The sequence below is a fragment of the Cervus canadensis genome, chromosome 6 (assembly GCF_019320065.1).
Source record: "Cervus canadensis isolate Bull #8, Minnesota chromosome 6, ASM1932006v1, whole genome shotgun sequence".
NCBI classification, from domain to species: Eukaryota; Metazoa; Chordata; class Mammalia; order Artiodactyla; family Cervidae; genus Cervus; species Cervus canadensis.
The window spans coordinates 79,766,008-79,786,911 of record NC_057391.1 but is presented as its reverse complement, the minus strand read 5'-3'; the positions used below and the strand labels follow the sequence as shown (position 1 = coordinate 79,786,911).

Genomic DNA, 20,904 nt, shown 5'->3' with positions numbered 1-20,904 from the left:
TTATATTGGTATATTTTTCTGTACACTCATTCATGTCCTCACTTATCATGCCTGTTCCTCCATCTTCGTTTCTTCTCTCAACACACACATCACATCTTTGACCCCCACAACACATTTGCAAACCTTAACTTACCTCCACAAGCATGTCTGCATTCCCCCTCTTCCCCACTCATAACTTCCTCCTGTATTCCCACAGGCTTGGCACTGGTACACACCCTCCTCATCTCTCACAATCCTGTCTTTACACACTCACTCCCACCTTCTCACCAGCATGCCATCATAAACATACTCCCTCTTCCCACTACACACATATACACATATTACACTCACAACAAAAAGAAGTAATAGGTTCTTTATGTTTTTTACCCAACATGGACATACTTTATCTGTATATAGGGATACACCATATCTTTTTATGGCTGCAGAGTTTATTGCATTTTAGGAGGGAAGGTCATCACTTAGGATTCTCTCACTATATATAATAATTGCATATATTGACATAGACATACACACATACTAATGCAATACATATATATGGCAGAAAACAATGTCAGAACTCTAGATGTTCACCCTTTATTCTAGAAAACAATGAACTGAAAATAACATGCTATTTATGATCTGAATTAAGGTTTTCTCTTTATAGGCTCAAAATGTGCTTTATAAAGGAGGACAATAGCAAGAAACATATCCTCATAACCAAAGAACTGTGGAATAAAGAAGTAGAAACTGCATTACAGTCCCATTCTGTGACCAAAGTTATATTTGATAGCACAGAATATGTGCTGGGAAAATGTGTAATATTACTGCTATTGCTGGGTTCTTCCTGCTTCTTGTGTATCAGAAAAGAGCTGGCCAACACCAGGCCATTTCAGACAACAAATCAAGGGTCTATCGGCCAAGCTTAACCTTGTACACTTCTGGAGGTGAGGAGAGGACTAGCAATGGCCAAGTGTGGTAGTAACTTGCTGTCTCTGGAAGTGCTTCTTCCAGGATCTTAAGTCATTTGAAGTGGTGCCCAGAGAACTTCTGGGTAAGACTTACAAACCTGAGACAGGAGGTGATTATCACTGGTAGTAAACTACTGAAAAATAATTTTAGCACAAAGGAATGAGTCAATCCTTCCTTTTTCTCCCTCTCACACATAAGCTGTGTGGAATGTTATCTAAAGACTGAATTTCTTTGGAACTGAGTATCATTGAGAGTTCACATAATTGCTCTGTATTAGTTAAAACTAATGGACAGTAACCAAAAAAGATACAAATAGATTCTTTATAAAATAACACAATTTATTACTGTTTTAAAACAAGTCTCACAAAATAACATTCAGAAACTCAACGTTTCTAAATAATTTAACACAATAAGTTTAGTCATAAAGTCATGCTACAAAATTCCTGCATATAAAAGATTATTACCAAAGTATTAATACATGTTAAAATGTTCTTCAGAATGGAGTTGGTTCTAGAAGCCAAAGATTCTGGAATGATGCTCGTGACCATGACTGACATCCTGGGAGAAGGAGCTGCCTATATGTATATTCTCTACAGCTACCAACTCACTGGTCTTTTGATATTGATCCCTCTAGGCAATAGCACCTCAGAGGCAGGTACCCTGCTGATCAAAAAAGCAAAGAACATCCCACCGTTGTAACATTAGCCACAACTTAATCTAGCCAACATCTAAATTAATTTTTAAAATCTAGATGTAGGAAAGATAACTCACAAAGTTTCCATTCTGAGTAGCAGAATTCTACTTAGTAAATCCCCCAGAGGGATGACTTCATGTAGCAGACATGGAAGATGACACCAACTCAGGAAATAAGGAAATCCTGACTCTGATTATGTTGACACACAACTACTGCTCTGGTGGGCTCAGAATGAGCAAAAATGAGCTTTAATTCTCTAATATCCACATGCAGGCTAGGTATTTACCCATCTGCCCTTTGAGAGTACTTTTCACCAACATCCAGTTCATTTTAAAGTGCAAATCTACTGTAAAATAGCTTCCTCTCCCCCACCTCGTTAAATTTGCTAGATCATAATTTGGTTGGCTGGTTCCTTCCAACCGGCCCAATATGGGAAATTAACTAGAATCCAGTTATGACTGCTCCAAATGTCAACTGAAAATTTATCTTAGGTTAGAAAAAGGTAAGACTCAGTCTACTTGTTCATTTTCTTTCTTTGTAGTCGCTGGTTGATAATAAGGCAGGAATGGAGATGTAAAGAAGGGATTTCTAAAAGTTCAGTGATTTTTTTTAAAAAACATACCCTTTTTTTTTTATTGCACTTACTTTATAGTTAAAAACACTCATGCTAAAGTGAAGATAAAGGAATATGGTCAAGTCAGCTGTGTCAGAAGCACCAGCTCTGCTGCACTGAATTTGTTTTATATTCAGTTATTTACAGACATATTAAGCAGGCCAAATAAAATGCATGCCAAAGGAACTGATTTCTGCTAAAGGATAACTTCCAATTTAACAGTTATTTTTCTCCCTTTGCCAATATTTGCAATGTAAGGTCTTTGTGAACAGACAGATTGCAGTTAGACAATCAAACTAATCATCATCGATGCTCTGATACTTCCTCCCAATTTTCTTTTTAAAGTTAGTCACTTAATCCAACCTTTCTAGGCCCTATGCATTTTCCATTTAGTCCTAAGAAAAATCCAGCCGGAAGATTCTGGGTCACATAGACAACTACCTTCAACTCAACTTACACATCACCAACTCTGAGGATAAGTTAACCGTTAAGGGTCATTTCTTATTCCTCCTTATTCTAATTCAGGCCAATTGGTAAGTGGTATCAGAAGCATCTATTCAAGTCAAAATTTCTCTTTCTAACACAGGAACCACATTAACATGTCTTATACCACCTCTATTTGTGGAATAGATCCAGTAACCATACCAAGTTACTGGCCAATTATCATGACCAGACATTCTTCTGATCACATGCAAAATCAGTGTCTATGCCAGCTACTTTCATATATAATTACCAAATTTTATACAATATTTTTCTGTATTCAATGACTGCTACAGTCTACAAACTTTGTGCATTATTGGACAATGAATAAAGAATGAACACCTAAAGAATGATGATCCATTTTCTAAAGTATACTCAAAATGTTAAACTTCAGAGACAAAGCAAAATCTATCATAAAGTTGGAATCTGTTGATAGTAAGGAGAGGTAGGTTAACACTTACTGTCCTAAGATAAATAAGAATGCTAAACAATAAAAGTAGAGACCCTGCTGAAAAACCTAAGTTGAGCCTTCCAGCCCTGAGTTTCTAATGTTATATGAAAATTATTAAAAACAGCGTTACAAGGAAAACACCAGGGACCATTTTCTTCCATCTATGATTATCAAATACATCACCTTTTTTTCTGAAACAACTCACGTAGCATATGACTACAGAATGAAAATAAATGGACCTTGGAAAAAGCAATGTTGCTACAAAGCGCTGGTTCTTGACCAGGGGCGAATCTGTCCCCACCCTCATGCCCCAGAGGACAGATGGCGATGTCTACAGATGCTTCTGGTTGTCACAACTGGGGACGGTGTTCTACTGGCATCTAGTGTGTAAGAGCCAGAGATGCTGCTAAACATCCCATACTACAAGGAACAGCCATACCCTGCAACACCATCCAGCGTAAAATATTTATAGTGCCAGGTTGAGAAACTCTGGTTTAAAGGAACACAAAAATCTTTCAAAACCTGACTAGGTAATACAAACATAAGCTTAAGAGTTAGGGAACACAGGAAAGCTGAATTCCTCGGTAGGCTGTAATAAAACTTCCCGTGAAAAAATACTGTACTGATTCCCTGGTAGCTCAGCTGGTAAAGAATCTGCCTGCAATGCAGGAGACCCTGGTTCAATCCCTGGGTCAGGAAGATCCCCTGGAGAAGGGAACAGCTACCCACTCCAGTATTCTGGCCTGGAGAACTCCAGGGACAGAGGAGCCTGGCGGACTACAGTCCACAGGATCACAAAGAGTCAGACACAACCGAGTGACCTTCACTTTTCACTTTCACTGATTCCATCACTACAGGAATAGGAGAAATTGAATGATCCACTAAAATGGCATTATGCTTTAAACAAGGAACACAGAATCCATTTCAAGTAGGTCAAATATCTAATCCTAGAAGCATAAACCAAAGGCATTTACTGTCAGCTAAATTTGCAGCAGTCAAGGATGACATAAAGAATTATTTGAAAGAATATTCTGAACTTCTTCATATACCTTATCTTTCATTTTCTAATGACATGAATTCTGGCTCTAATTCTAAGAAAAGGATGCACAGAAGTCATTCAAATATTTGTTGAGTGAAACTGAATTATAAATTGTGTGTGAAATGAACACAGAAAAGCACCTTACACTTCTCTGAGAACTACCAGTGATTAAAAGACATTAGGAAACAAGGAGATAAAGCAATTATCCTCCAATTAAAAAAAATTTTTTAAAAAGGAGAAACAGAAAATTAGTTCCTATACTACAGAATTCAAAAAAAATCAATCATTAACAGTGTAAGCCATTTTATAAATAAATTCAATATGAAGTCATTCATTCATTCCCTATTATATTCATTTCCAGCGAAACTTTTCAAAACACATCCATGCATAGCAATATGGCTTCAAACTTACCTACTAGATGAAGTGCAAAGTACAAGAAAAGAAGATCGTCTTCCCTCTTAGTTTACGGGCCTTAAATATCACCAAGGGTAATTCTCATTGCCTATGGTTTGGAAAAAAATACTCAAAGGCTCTGAACGTACAAGCCAGTCAGAGCAAAGATTTCTTCCTATCAAACTAAGGAAGAGCATAAGGAAGCTAAAAAAGTACTGGACTTTTATTTAGAATTGATTGTCAAAGCAGTGGTCCCTTTTTATCAGAGTGATTCAGAGAAATCATGTAGTTCCTACTAAAATAGCTGAAAACTTCTGAAAGCCAGGACTACTTTTGTTTCTTTGACTGGTTTTACACAAGTAAATGGGGAAATATTAATAGCAACCATTAATAGTCTCTGGTTGAGGGACTTTAGGCACAATTTGGCAGAGGGCCTCGACTTCCTTTTTGCAATCTATCAGTGACTCAGTCACGGCCTACTATGGACTTCATCTGGATTACTGACTACCATATCTTGCATTTTCCAAAAACAATTTTTCTTATATGATAAATTCTAAACTCTGCATCCAGCTATTGCTTTGCAGTTCTGAGGTTAATCACCTAGTATCCTTCACAGAAGAGGCAATCCTTAAAAATATTGCCATATGCCTGGGATTCCATAATGAAACATCTCTTTTCCTTCCACAACCATTTACATAATTTATTTTTAGAGCTGTTTAACTTAAACATTTCTAAAAATATACTTTGAAATACTAAATTTGACTTATTGAAAGATACCAGATCCAGTCTTTTAAGTTCTTTACCTTTACAATTACTTCTTTCAATGTGACAGTCAACAGACCGAAGTTATTAGGGCAAATTTTAAAAAATATGAAAGGCCAACATTTAAGCTAGCAATTCAAATATAACTACTGGTTTATACATTTCCTTATCGAACAAATAAGGAACTATAAACCAAAAAAGTGTGCCTAAAGATCAGGTCCACATGTGTAATAAGGCCAAAGTATTGGTCAAAGGAGTGATCATGACAGTCATTTTAACCACAGACCTGGATCACAGAACAATTGGCTGATTGTGTACAGGACTTGAGTGGACATGCAGGTCAACACAACATAAATTCCAGTTGACAATGCACACACTTGTGGAACAAAAAATAAGTAAATAGAACATGCGCTTATAAGGCCTCCAAGGTACTAATTTTTCCTTTTTACGCCCTAACTTTTCCAATTCGACTTTGGTGTCTTGATTCTAGGGCTGCTGCTGTATTTCTAAGAGGAACTCTTCCCAAACCAAAGGCATGACATATTTGTGCCTCTGAGTCATAAAGAGATGGACCTTCAGGAAAGATGGCCTACAGATTCAATAGTTAAGTATATATATTTAAATGCCTGGACTAAAAAAAATCTAAACAAACTGAATAAAGCAACACATTTCTTTTGTTATTAAAAATGACTGGTCTATAAAGGTTTCAGTAGATGAGGCCACACAGTATGTAACTGGGACTGAAAACAAAAACTGAAAATGTATAGTTTCTAAAAAGAGAACTGGAATATTTAAGGTTGGTGGTGTTGTGGGGGAGATATACTGAATAGGTTTAAGAGAATAAAAGACAGGAATGAGAGGTTTGTTTTAAGAACCATTTGCCCCACACAGAATCTTTAAAATAAACAACTATACAAAACTTATCTATTGTTCTTATGACATTTAAATAAGTTAACACAAAGTGGAAAATGTAGTGTTAGTTATCTTCTTCCTCATCTTCTTTAATTACTGGGGTACCTAGAATTAAAAAGAAAATTATTTCTGGTCATTCTCAAGAGATTGTGAAATTCTAAATGAAAATATTTTTTCTGTAAACCTGAGGATGTTGTGAAGCGTGCCATAATAAAATGATATCATAAAATAATCTTTTAAATTTAAAGTTATCCAAAAAACCTCGAAGAAGAATTTCCAAGCTGATTAGGTAATTATAAATATTCAGCTCCCCAAATGAAGAGCTGCAAATAAAAACACCTACAGGTACCAGGCAGAAAAATAAGGCCCTATACACAAGAAAAACTTTGTACGTTAAACACAAAGAAATACTCATTTTTCACAATAAAATATGCAATCCCAGTATTGCCAGAATCTGAATTTCCATGTTACTCCCCCAGATATTAAACATTGAGGATAAATTGGAAAAAAAAAAAGAACCAAGGAACAGAAAACAAAATATATCTTCAGGCTCTCACTGGGCAACCCATTTCTGAGCTCTGGCATTTGAAGCATGCCCATAATTTGACCTTAGTCAACTATTGTGTCTTACCTCTTCAATCAGTCACCCTCCACTCCAAATAAACTGATCAACTCAACTGTCTCCCAAACTCATCTTACAAACCACTACACCTCTGGACTCTTGGTTAACAAAGTTCCTCCATTGTGGAATGGCCTCCCATCTAAGCCCAAGCTTTAATTAAGAACCAACCCCAGTGCCGCCTCCTGTGTGATTCTTCTTTATGGTCATGAGCAGAGTTTACCTCTCTGTACTTCCCACAGCATCTGTTGTGGAGGCTAGTGAATGTCTTATTGAAATACACATACAAAGTACACAAATTGCAAGTATGCAGATTGATAAATGTACCCAAGATAGACATATCTGGTAACCAGCACCCAGATTAGGAAGAGAACATTATCAGAATCTCCCAAACTTCCTCAAGCCCCCTCCTAGTCACTGTCCCCCAACAAAAGGTATATTCTATCCTAATGTCTAACACCATAGATTATTTTGCCTGATTTTGAAATTGGTTATGAATAGAATGATATTGCATACACTCTGTGTTTGGCTTCTTTTGCTCAGCAATATGTTTGTATCATTCATGTACATTGTGTGAAGTTATAGTTCATTCATTCTCATTGTTGTTTAATGTTCCATTGTACGAATATGTCATAATTTATTTATCTATTGTTGGTGGGCATTTGAGTTGTTTCCAATTTACAGTTATTAAAATAGTGGTGCTATAAGCATTGTCATACACGCCTTTTGGTAAACATCCACACTCTTTTCTTTTGGGTATGTAACTAGGAGAAAATTTGCTGGGTCATAAGGGGTGTGTATGTAGTGCTTTTGCAGATAATGCTAGTTTTCCAAAGTTATACCAAGTTATGTTGCCATCCAGCAGGTTATGAGAGTTCTAGTTGCTCCACTTTCTACTAACATTTGGTATAGTCTGTCTTTTTCATTTTAGCTCTTTAACATCTCTCAATTTTTCTTACAAGCAACTGAAGAGGAACAAAAATAGGCTTGTTAGCAGCTGTGGCCATGTATGTTCTATCTCACTGGTTTAAGGTAGATCAAGGTCATTCTTCCAGGGGCTCTTCATACTGGCCTGAAGTCAATACTTGGTCCAAAAGGCTAAATGTGGCATGGTCTATTCAGGGTCTACATAAGAGATTCTTTTCTATTCTTAATGGAAGGGATTCACTTTCTGTGCACAATCAGAAAGGAAGACAAATGATTTCAAATAGTTTTGGAGTCCAACCAAAGTTGGAACACAAAAAGGCTAAAGTCCAAGATTCTAATATACCCTCTCTTTTCTGCTATTTTATTTTAAATTATGAGCATTCTTTCATATAGGTACAATATAAATAATTTAAAGAATAACAGAACCAATTTTTATATACCCATCATCCAATTTAAGAACTAGAACATCACCAGTTTCTAAGAAACCTGTTTGCCTCTTCATGTTTATTCCTATACCTCCTACAAGAGGCAGTCTGCAGTTTTTGTTATTTTACCCTTTGATAAGTAACCAGAGGGAAAAAAGGGAACATACTGCATGAATGGCTTCCTGATAGCACCACTGGGAGGAGGAATGACCCAGAGAGTTCTGTGACTTTTATCATTTCTAGTTTTTAGATGACAAAGTTTGGTAAGATGAATTATTAACCAGCACAATGACAAAAAAGCTATTAAGTGGTAGAACTGGGACTTGAACCCATGACAAAAAAGCTAATAAGTGGTGGAACTGGGACTTGAACCCAATCAGTCAAGGATTTTTCTTGACATTGTCACCAATCTTAGGTATTGAGTGCGTGTGCTCAGTTGCTCAGTTGTGTCCAATGCTTTGTGGCCCCATGGACTGTAGCCCGCCAGGCTCCTCTGTCCATGGAAATTTCCAGGCAAGAATACTGGAGTGGGTTGCCATTTCCTTCTCTAATTTTAGGTATTGGGAAACTAAAATTAGGGAGGAGGAGGAGGAGAGAAAACACTACAATTTTGATCCAATTGTGAAAAAGCAACTGTTTACCATTTATGTCTAATTATTTAGCAATATAATATCTTTGGGACTTGAGAATAAACCCAGATTTCTCATAAGCTTTTGGTTTAGGGATGATCCTAGAAGTTTTTCATCTCATTCTGGCCCAAACTGAGATCATAAAATTTCCTATGGGCAGAAATGGCCTTGGAGAAGAGAGATAACCTATCATTTTCTTCAGTTTTGCTGCTTTTCATGATTCCGTGCTACAAATTCAATTCTTACACCAAGAAAATACTTCCAGGCTGGCCCACAGTCACTCACCATCTAGCTTTTTCAGTTTGGGCACTCTCTTGGTTGCCTCTTCAATCCAGTTCCCCTCAGCAGAATGTTTCTCTTCCAAGGGATTGCCTACAAACACCAGGTCTTCCAGGCATGGCAGTTCTGCCAGCTTCACAAATTCAGCTGCAAGGACAAAGAATACATTACATATTAAAATGGCAAGTTTTACCATTATGATTTTAGGGGCTGAATTCCAACATCACTAGCTCTCAGTTTGTGACTATTCAGAACAACTTGTTAAGATTTTGAAGGAAGTAGGGGAAATTATACCATAGGAAGCCATTCTCTGAAGACATTACAGAAAAGGTGACATACCTCTTCTACCTTTGCCTTAGCCTAAGGATGGGATACAAAGAAGAAATGAGGTTCAGAATCAACCAATCAACCTCCAGTGGGAGGTCTTCTCTATACTGTACTGCATCAGTATCAGCTAAATTAGACTGCTTTTGTCTCTGTCCATCCCTTCATCTCTGAATACTTAAAGCCTTAAGTACATTCAAGCCTCTACTGTAGAACGTAACACATAGTGTTTGAATGATTAACTCATAAAATAATCTTGCCCAGTAAGCTGTGAACTCCTTGAGGGCAGGGATAGTATCCTATTCAATTATGTATCTCAAGAGCTTGGCATGGCTCAAGGCACACAGCAGGGCTTTAAAATGCTAAATGGATGGTGTACAACAAAAAAGAAAAGCAATTTCATGTTAAATAAGTCTTCCACCTAAGAATTATTAAGCTGATTCCTTTTAGCCTTTGGACAATAATTGAAATTTATTTTCATGATTAATAGGACCAGGACCTTACAATCATTTCTAAGTAACCATTTAAATGTAAATGTCAAGTGTTTAGATGAAATATAGGAACTCATATAGCTATTTCCCTCTGTGCTGAGAAAGAAATGTTCTCAATTGTATCTTGTTCCCTACTGGGCTATTTGCTATAAACATGAGGTAGAAGATTAGCAAAAAGCTAGCCTCACCCCAGTCTTTCACCAGGTTATTAGACATGTAGAGAATCTTCAGTTTCTTCATTACATGGATCCCTTTCAACTTCTCAATAAAATTGTAGGAGATCCACAGTTCTTCTAATGTGTCCCCTACTGCTTCCTGAAAAAGAAAGCAATTTGATTTACAAGCTTATTTTTTTATATAAAAATATAAAGACAGTGGCCTTCAGAGAGAACTGAGACCCTCCTGTCCACTGACAGGAGAGCTGAAGACTGTATGGGAGTTTTTTCTCATTAAGAAAGCCATGTAAAACATTTTCTTCCTTTCTCCAAACTAATGTGAACTAAGAATAGCTACTGAAATCATCAAGAGGGGGAATAACAGTACTATTTTATCACTTTTATTGAACAATATACTTTTCAAATTACTTCCCTATACATGGTATTATTTGATCCTAATTTAAAATAGGAAAATCATGTTATTTAATTTCTAGCATAGATTAAGGGCTTTTTCTAAGATCACAACGCTATTTTGTTTTTGACCACACCACGTAGCTTGTGGGATCTTGGTTCTCCAACCAGGGATGGAACTTGGGCCCACAGCAGTGAAGGCTCAGAGTCCTCACCACTGGACCACCAGGGAATTCCCAACAATGCTATTAGACAGTAGACCTAGGAGACTTCCCTGGTGGTCCAGTGGTTACAATCTATGCCTTCAGGGCAGAGGGTGCAGCTTATGAGACTAAGGTCTCACATGTCGCAGGGTGCAGCAAAAAAAGAAAAAAGGTAGACCCAGGTCTAAATTTCAGGGTGTTTTTTTTTTTTTCCCAATATTTGTTATGAAAACTTTCAAACATAAAAATGTTGAAAGAATATTATCATAAATATCCATATATCCACTACCCAGTTTCTACTGTAACATTTTACTATCTTTTCCTATCACATATCTGTCCATTTATCCCTCCTACCTATCCATCAATTCATCTCTCTCTCTTTTTTTTTTTTGTTTTTTTTTTATTTTTATTTTTTTTTAATTTATTTATTTATTTTTTTTTGGGTTTTGTCATACATTGATATGAATCAGCCATAGATTTACACGTATTCCCCATCTCTTTCTTTTTTTTTTTGATGTATAAAACTCAAAACCCATCATTACAATATAAAGATTATATCATACTGACTCTTAAATGCTAGATACAATCAATGGTAGCACAAAACCTTTTCTTTCATATACAAAAGACAAAATGTAATGATTATTTGTTGCTTAAAAAACAAAAACTACTAGGCAGAATCAATTCAACGTTCAAAGTCCTCTTTTTTTTTTTTTTGGCTGAGCATGTAGGATCTTAGTTCCCTAACCAGGGATTGAACCTGTGCATTCTGCAGTGACAGAGTGGAGTCTTAACCACTGAACTGCCAGGATACTCCCTCAATCCCCTCTTAACCCAAAAGAATTCACCTACATCTGCATGGTAATGTCTAGAATGTAGGACCCAGGTCTGTGTTCTGGTACCTGTCACTTCAAAAACTATAAAGAGAATAAATGTACTCTGGATAAAGATCACAAATGCATTTTCCATACAGATGGAACCAAGGGGAAAAGCTGAGAATGGAGTGGCCTGAGTTAGTTCTGTGTGTCATCCCAAGGCCCACAGTTTATCTTAACTTCAACTTTCTAAGTAGAAGAAACAACAGTTTCAAAGTAAAACTTTTAAATCAGTCCATTCCAGCACTTTATTAGAACTAAATTAGTTTATATTAGAACTTCATGATTTAACCAGCCTCCCTCAGGTAAATTCTGATACCTTCTCTCAAAGGATCTAATTAGTATATCATATATAGCATCAGTCTTCAGATAATTTAAACTTTGTTACATACATTTTCATTGCACTGAGTCCCCATCCATCTCATTATCTCCAGTTTAGAATGTGTGAGGCAGCAGAGAAAAATAGCGATTAAATACTAATTAGAAAACTTAGGCTCAATTCTAGGGTTCTTCCACTTATTTAGTGTCATTTTACATATGCAGGTGAGGACTCTTGGTCAGTTTTCACATAGCCAACTTGATCAATTCTCCAAATAGCCAATTTGCTGAATTTACTCTTTTACTGATAGAGAATAGTTGGGACAAAGTAAATACACATTGAAGACTGCGATAACTGTTGGCAGACTACTTATCCCAGCAACAGGGTTTAACAGTGCCTGTTCACTATACTTGGACACTTTACATAACTATCTGAGCCTCAGATTCTTATCTGAAAATGAAGATTGAAGATTTTTTATCTTAAAATGAGGATATTATTTACTTATGAGTTTCAAGTCAGATAATGCATGTAAAGAGTCTGCTACATAATTATCAATACTGGATAATTATTAGGAATATTGGAGAGTGCCTAGAATTTAAGAAGAAAAAGATAAAAGCAGAAACTGGGTAAAAAATACATTAGGTCAATTTCCAAAAGAGGAAACATACATAACAAATAAATATATAAAAAGATGTTCAAAATCATACAGATTAAAACAATATATTGTTTCTAACATATTGGCAAATATTAAAAATATGGATAATACTCAGGGATATTGAGGGTGGAGGGGGTAATCCTCATTTTTATACCACTGATGGGAAGTGGAGACTGGCATAAACACCATGGGAGCAATCTGAGGTACTTGTCAAATTTTAAATGCACAGAAATAACCTCAGCTTTTCTATTTTTAGGAATCTAGCCTATCTAAATATTCAAACAATTGCTAAAGGATATATGTAAAAAGATGCTCACTACAGTATGATATGTAATAGCAAAAAAAGAAAAAAGAGAGAAAGACCCCCTTCCTCAATAAAATACATGGAAATACTCTACATGCTCAGCTGTATTGGAATAGTTAAAACACATTGCCGTATATACAGATAAAGTAGAAAACAACAGCTATGGGAAAGAATGCATTAAATCTGCCTGTTTTTACATGGAAGGCTATTCCTGATTTTAAAAAGCAGGAAAAATATGCACAATATATTATCAGTACAAATATAACATACACACACTCACACTTGCATGCACATACACATACACAGATATCTGTTTCTACACAGAAAAAAATTTAAAGTATACAGATATTATTTCCGTTATTCATAGAGCTAAGGTAGAAAGAGGAAAGACTTTCACAGTGTATTTCATTTATTTATGAGTTGCTTGATTTGTTTTTTACAATTACATGTATTACTCTTAGAATTTAAAATTTAACCTAATAGTTTTTGTAAGTAGTAATAAAATATTTGGAGTCACAATAAATATTTACAGAGTGCCTACTACATGTATCAAGCACCAGTGTAGAAGCTGATGAACAAAACTGATAACACTTATCAGGATTGGTGTGTGACACAGACAGAAAGAGAGGGAGAGATAGAGAGAGGGAAAGAGAATAAACAAATAAGAAAAATGGGAAAAATTAAGAGTGGTAAGACTTATTGACTAGAGTTCTGTTTTAGGATAGGATAGTTGAGTCTCTTCTGAGGAAGTGACATCTGAACTGAAGTGTGAAAGTTAAGGAGCCAGTAATGTGGAAATCCAACAACAACAAATAGTTCTAAGTAGTTTTATATAGACTCCCTTCCTTCAATTTAACATTCCATATTTCATATATTAGAATAGTTATTTGTAAGTTACTGAGGCAGCTATTCAAATCATGCTATGAGGCAAATGTGTCTAGATGAATAAATCAGTTAGTATGTGAACCTGTCTGAAGTCCAGCATCTGTATCCATATGCAGACTTATTTTTCTTCAGTCTGTGCATAAGTAGAAAGCTTCTGGATGCATTAAATGTTGTTTTTGGTATATGTACACACACACACACAAACTGAGGGGGGAAAAGCAACTGTTGGGGTTTACTGATAGCAGTTTACAGAAAGTTAAGAGATCTAAGTGATGCTTCAGCTAGATTGATATCTCCATTCATGCCTTTAATCCTATATTTACCATTTGTTATTGGTTTCTAGGTATATATTACATTTCATGGGAGAACTTATACACCATATCAATACTTAAGAATCTAGTTAGTGTTCAGTAAATACCTGGGGGAACATCCAGCATCTATCATATTGGTCCTAAAAATTTGGGGGTGTATTTATTTGCGAATTCTTCCTTTATAGAAAATTCAAAGTAATGTTTAGCCTCAAGTATAACAAATTCTGAAATTTTATAGTGCTGCAGTTCATGGGGTCACAAAGAGTTGGACACGACTGAGCGACTGAACTGAACTGAGGATTTTATAAATTATATCTAGCTAGAAAGCAAACAATTCATCTACTGGCTATTGTGTTGGGGAAAAAACTTCCTTTTATTAACTTCAGAATGTAATCTCTAAGAATTTCTAAGCATTTGATGAATTTATGTGGGTAAGCAGACATGCAGATGTGGGGATATTACCAGATAATTCAAGATAATGCCAAAATTGCTCCTCTGAACACTGATTCCTATTCAGGTGTTTTGGCTGTTTCTGTAAAGGGGTGAAATGGTGGTGGCCACTGTGGCCTGTCTGGTCATGGGCAGTTACTATTCTGTAGTATACCAGTTTCAGAAGCAAAACAGCGTCAACCTCAATGACTCTGATGAAGCACAAGCTAGACTTACTGAGGTGGGTGGGGGAACAGGAGACCAGAGTTACAAAATATTTCAGAGTTTTTATGAAGTATTTAACAATATGCACTTTAAAAAAATTATTGTCTTTGGGGGAACATATACAAGAAAAAAAAATTAACTTCATCTTTTCTGAATTTGCCTAGTTTTACAATATTCTTTCATTTCAACCTCTTTGCAAGGAAACTGAGATGGCCAATAAATATGCAAATAAAATATACTGTCAAAAATCTTAACAAACCCACGTTTGGTAAGGGGAAATGGGAAGCCTGTTACATTACTGGTGGTGGTATAAATTGGTACCAACTTTCCACAGGGTAACTTGATAATATATCACAAAAGCCTTAAAAGAAATTCATACCTTTTGACCCTGCAATTCCATTTCAAGGAATTTATTCAAGGAATTATTCATAGATGTGTGCAATAATATAACTAAAAGGAGACTCATAATAGCGTTGATTATGAATAATGAGTAACTTATTTAAATAAATTATGGTATACCAATAAAATAGAATATTATGCTGTCATTAAAAAAAGAATATGGTTGCAAATTATTTTAAAAACTTAATATCCTCTGATCAAAAACTTCCAATGGCTTTGCAAGCCACTTGGGAAAAAATCTAAAATCTTATCATGTCCTATAAGGGCTGGTTCTTGGCTCTGTCGACTTCAATGAGGGCAGTTCTTCCTCATTCAACATTTTTGCTCTTACTCAAGTAACCAAGCAGCTTCAGTTTCAGGACATTTGCACTTGCTCTCCCTCTCTAGTCTGGAGCGCTGGTCCCTTGGTCAGCTCTATAAGCCTACATTCTCACTTTCAGAGAGGACTTCCCATCAATCCACGTTCTCTTATAGGCCTCATTTTTCTTCATTGCATTCACCACCACTTGATATATTATTATACAATTATTTTCTAGTCTGTCTCCCTCCACTACAATGTAAGTTCAATGAGAACAAGGACTTTATTTTATATTCTGCTGTATCTCTAGTGCCTAGAAAAGTGCCTGGCTAAAAGGCATTCAGGAAATATACTGTATGGATTTGCTGAATGAATGAATGACATGGAAACATTATCTTTGTATATTAAGTAAAAAAAAAAAAGAGATGCAAAACAAAATGTATAACATGATTTCATTTTCTACATTCTCACCAAAGCAAAGAAAAAAAGGTAAGAAAGATGTCTGTCAATCAAAATGTTAGCAGTGGTTTATGGGTACTTTTTGTTTTTAAAACCAGCCCACAGGATTTCAGTTTTACTGTCAATAATCTCAGTGCTTGCAAATGGGAGCAGTTTCAAAGCTGCTCTTTGGAAGTTGGCTTATTGGGTAATGCTTCCTTTTAAAGACTGAATAGATGAAGTTTGTTTGCTGAAAGTGAACAGCACAGAACCCTTCGATTCACCTCTGAATACCCCTGTTTACAAAGAGTAATTTTTCTTTCTTTTTTAAAAATTTTTACAATGTTCTATTGGTTTCTGCCACACAGCAATGCAAATCAGCCACAATTATACACATATCCCCTCCCTACTGTGCCTCCCTCCCCTTCCCCCATCCCACCCCTGAGGTCATCACAGAGCACCAGACTGGGCTCCCTGTGTTAGACAGCAACTTCTTACCAGCTCTCCGTTTTACACAAGGCACTGTATATATGCTGATGCTGCTTTCTCCATTCATCCCACTCTTTCTTTCTCTCACTGTCTACAAGTCCATTCTCTACATCTGCATCTCCATTCCTTCCCTGCAAATAGGTTCATTAATACCATTTTTCTAGATTCCATATATATATTAATATACTAAATTTGGTTTTCGCTGACTTACTTCACTCTGTATAATAGGCTCTAGGCTCATCCACCTCACTAGAACTGACTCAAATTCGTTCTTTTTTATGGCTGAATATTATTTCATTGCATATATGTGCCACATCTTCTTTATATAGGTATTTTTTTTATATAGGTACTTTTTATATTTGCTTTTCTATTTTGAAAAGTTTCTGCAACAGACAAGTATTACTTATATATTCAAGAAAAAGAGTGTATCCTTTTTTAAGTAGTAAATAACAACCTACCAGACCATTTAAGTTCTTTATGTTGTTTCTTCCTAAAGACAATATTCTCAAGTTTTCTGTAGAGGAAAGAAAGCAATTTTGCTTTATTAGAATCATATCACACAATTGTTATAAATCTAATATAATAAAGCTTTAATACATTTATATAATAAATATCCTTATGTAATAAGAAAGGCTGTACTAATAAAAAGTGGTAATCAAGTAGGAAATAACATTGACCTACACTAAGGTAAACTCTACAATTGCACATCACATCAATATTAAATTTTAAATGTTTAGCTATTTGAAATGCATGGTTTTAAATTACTGGCTAGTAAGAAATATTACACAGATAAAATAAGAGAAAGGAGGTTTGAACTTTAAATTTGGGAGCATATACATTTCAAATCTTTTATAGTATGAGGACTTATACTAGAAAATAGAAACATTCCCATGTACAGTCCCCACATCACTCCACAAAAGATTAGAAGTGAAATCAAGTGAATTACTATTTTAAAAATCTTTTCTTTTATTTTTTAGAATAATTAGGTTGCAATTTGGTTTAAAAAGAAGTCTATTTGTGTTTTTTAAAAGGATGTTTCTTTTGTCTATTTATAAGGTTAGTTCTGGAAGAAAAAAAAGTAGAAACAGTGGTTGGTTTGGGGGAGGAACTGAGAGTCAGTCTATGGGCAGAGGAAGATATTTTTAATTTAGCTTCTTCTGAACTTATTTGCATAACACCATACACACATATTATTTTTCAAAATTAAAAGATTTCTAGTAAAACATGCAATCTCACTTCTGTCCTAAAAATCTACTGTGATCACTTATGCATAAGTTATACATTTAATCTTCACAACTTAAACTTTTATAACTCTGCTATCCAATATGGTAGTTACTAACCACATTGAAACAGTCACTAAGTCGAGTCCGACTCTTTGCAACCCCATGAACTGCAATACTCCAGGCTTCCCTGTCCTTCGCTATCTCCCTGAGCTTGCCCAAACTCATGTCCATTGAGTCAGTGATGCTATCCAACCATCTCATCCTGTGTCGCTCTCTTCTCCTTTTGCCCTCAATCTTTCCCAGCATCAGGATCTTTTCCAATGAGTCGGCTATTTGCATCAGGTAGTCAAAGTATTAGAGCTTCAGCCTCAGCATTAGTCCTTCCACTGAATATCCAGGGTTGATTTCCTTTAGGATTGACTGGTTTGATCTCCTTGCTGTCCAAGGGATGCTCAAGAGTCTTCTCCAGCACCACAGTTCAAAAGCATCAATTCTTTGGTGCTCAGCCTTCTTTATGGTCCAACTCTCAAATCCATACATGATCACTGGAAAAACCAGAGCTTTGACTATATGGATCTTTGTCAGCAAAGTGATGTCTCTGCTTTTTGATACACTGTCTAGGTTTGTTATAGCTTTTCTTCCCAGGAACAAGTGTTTTTTAATTTCATGACTGCATCCACCATCTGCAATGATTTTGGAGCCCAAGAAAATGAAATCTGACACTGTATCCACTTTTTACCCATCTATTTGCCATAAAGTGATAGGACCATATTAATTTAATTAAAATTATACATAAATTCAGTTTCTCAGTCACATTAACCACATTTCAAGAACTTAATAGCTATAAATGGCTAGTGGGTACTATATTGGGACAATACAGATAATTCTATTGGTTAACACTGTTCTATAACATCCATAATTCAATGGTTAAGAACAAAATCCAATCCAAGCTCTCCAAGGAAGTAACTAAACCTCTTGGAATCTCAGTTTTCTTTTATGTAAAATGAGGAAGTATAGACTCCATCTTATAGGAATATAAGGACTAAATGAGATAATTGTCTAAAATATTCAGCATAATGCCTAATCCATAGTAAGTACACAATAAATGATGTATGTGTGTATAGGTATCAGGCATATACAGTTATATAAGTTTTGGTTTTAATTTATTTAATTTAGTAAAATTTTCAAATTATAAGAAACATTTAGTTTTCAGAACAAGGTATTAATATTTTAAAAACAATCTAATTCTTGCAAAATAGTTGAAATAAAACCCCATGTTATAGGCTGAATTGTCCCCTACAAATCCATATGTTGAGGTCCTAACCCCCAGTACCTCAGAATGTGACTCTATTTGTTAACAGAAACTTTAAAGGGGCAATTAAAGTAAGATGACATTTTAGGTAAAATCCAGTATGACTGGTGCCCTTACAAGAGAGAAGATGAGGACACAGACAGAAACAAAGACAAAGGGAAAAGACGGCTACACACAAGCCGAGGAGAGAGGCTTCAGAAGAAATCAATTGTACCTACACCTTGATTTTGGACTTCTAACCTGTCAACTATGAGAAAATAACTTTCTGTTGTGTAAGTCATCCAGTCTGTGGGATTTGTTATGGCAGCCCTAGCAAACTAATATACTTTACATATAACTATAAATATGTGGAAATTAAATATATAAGAAAATCACATAATCGATTTTCTTTAAAGCTTCATAATATGGAAAAACACTATCTTTTTCTATTTAATGCAGAATAAAAACCTTATTCAAAAAGTTATTCATTCAATACATAATTATTGAGCATCTATTATGTGCCAGGCATAGCTATAAGTGCTTCCAATATAACAGTGAATAATACAGATTCAAATTCTTGCTTGTCATGGAGATAATTTCTGGCAGACAGTAAGCAAAACAATTAAGTGTATTAGATAGTGACAAGTGTAAAGCAGAAAGAAAAGCAGGCAAAAAGAATGAAACAGCAGGGGGTAGAAGCATCCAACATGTTAGATAGAAGGTGACTTCAAAGTAAAGATTCAAAGGAAGTGAAGCAGCTAGACGGGAGGCTATCTGGAGGGAAAACATGCAGAGGGAACTTCAGCTGCAAAGGCTTCAAAGCAGGACCATAACAGAACTATTCACAAAACACAACCTGGCTGAGAGAATGAGAGGAGAGTAATAGGAGATAAAATTAGAAGAAAAAAAAAAAAAACAGGCCTTATAGGGGATATGACAGAGGAGTCAAGAAATTACCAAGGAATTTGGTATGAGCAGCTAGAAGAATGCAGTTGTCACTGCCTGATACAGACACACAAGAAGCTGGGTTAACAAAGGCTGGGTAAGGATAGCAGGACTCAGTTTTGAACCTGTTAAGTATGAAATGTCTAGGAGACATTCAGTGGAAATGTCGGGCAACTGAATGTGTAAGCCTGGAGTTCAGAGGAGATGTATGGACTTGAGCTATAAATTTGGGAACCATCAGCATACAGATGGTAAAGCCATGAACTGGATGAGAATGTGGAGTAGGTAAAGACAGAAAAAAGATCCAAGAACTGAGGCCAGGAATACCCCAACATTAAAAAATTTGAGGACATGAGACTGGGAGGAAGCAGCCAGAAAGGCGGGAGGAAATCAAAAGGGTACATTATCCTAGAAACCCAATACAGAAATCATGTCAAAATGCACTTAGGTCAACTAAGATAAGAATTGAGAAATGACCTCAGATCAGAGATAACAGATACATGCAGATCTTTCAAAGATAATATCTAGCTTAATATATACAACTCTTTCTAAAAAATGAAATGGCAATGAGAGGGCTAAAAGGATCTTATTTATTGCTGTCCAGGGAGGTAAATTATGATATCAAAGTTAATAGACTAACTATTCTAACATTACACAATTACATATTTTCCATATTTTTATATGCTGCATAAGTAGAATGCCACTATATGGAAAACAGTTTTTAGGTCTTGAGGAAAATCAAAACATTATCATAAAGTTATATTTATTTACTTAGTAAACTGAAGGAGTATACTGCTTTAACAACAATATTTACTTTCTAATCTTTAAATGAGAGTATTATTTATATTGTACAGCTTTTTAGCCACAGTTTGAACATAATCATGTCATACCATTTTCTCGCCACAACTGTTAGGGTTAATCTGCCTTAAAACCCCCCTGTTAAATAGCAATACTTGTTTATTTCAGATCTTTTCATATTAGCATAGTAGGTAAGACATAGTGCTCATGAAAGGAAAGGGGTAGGAGGCAAGCTAGAGTCATATATTCAGTATTTTATACGGATCAG

General features: G+C 35.6%; 1 protein-coding gene across 1 annotated transcript in view; it reads right to left on the bottom strand.

The window, feature by feature from the left end:
- Window positions 1-1,270: 1,270 nt before the first annotated feature.
- The window catches only part of DNAL1 (dynein axonemal light chain 1), a 41,692-nt gene continuing 22,058 nt past the window's right edge, over window positions 1,271-20,904 (bottom strand). Inside the window, exons 6-9 of the mRNA XM_043472511.1 lie at window positions 16,838-16,893; window positions 10,175-10,301; window positions 9,178-9,318; window positions 1,271-6,397 (exon numbers count right to left, since the gene is read on the bottom strand). Of these exons, the coding sequence (XP_043328446.1) occupies window positions 6,357-6,397; window positions 9,178-9,318; window positions 10,175-10,301; window positions 16,838-16,893 (365 nt within the window). The 3' untranslated portion in view covers window positions 1,271-6,356. The remainder of the gene's footprint in view (window positions 6,398-9,177; window positions 9,319-10,174; window positions 10,302-16,837; window positions 16,894-20,904) is intronic.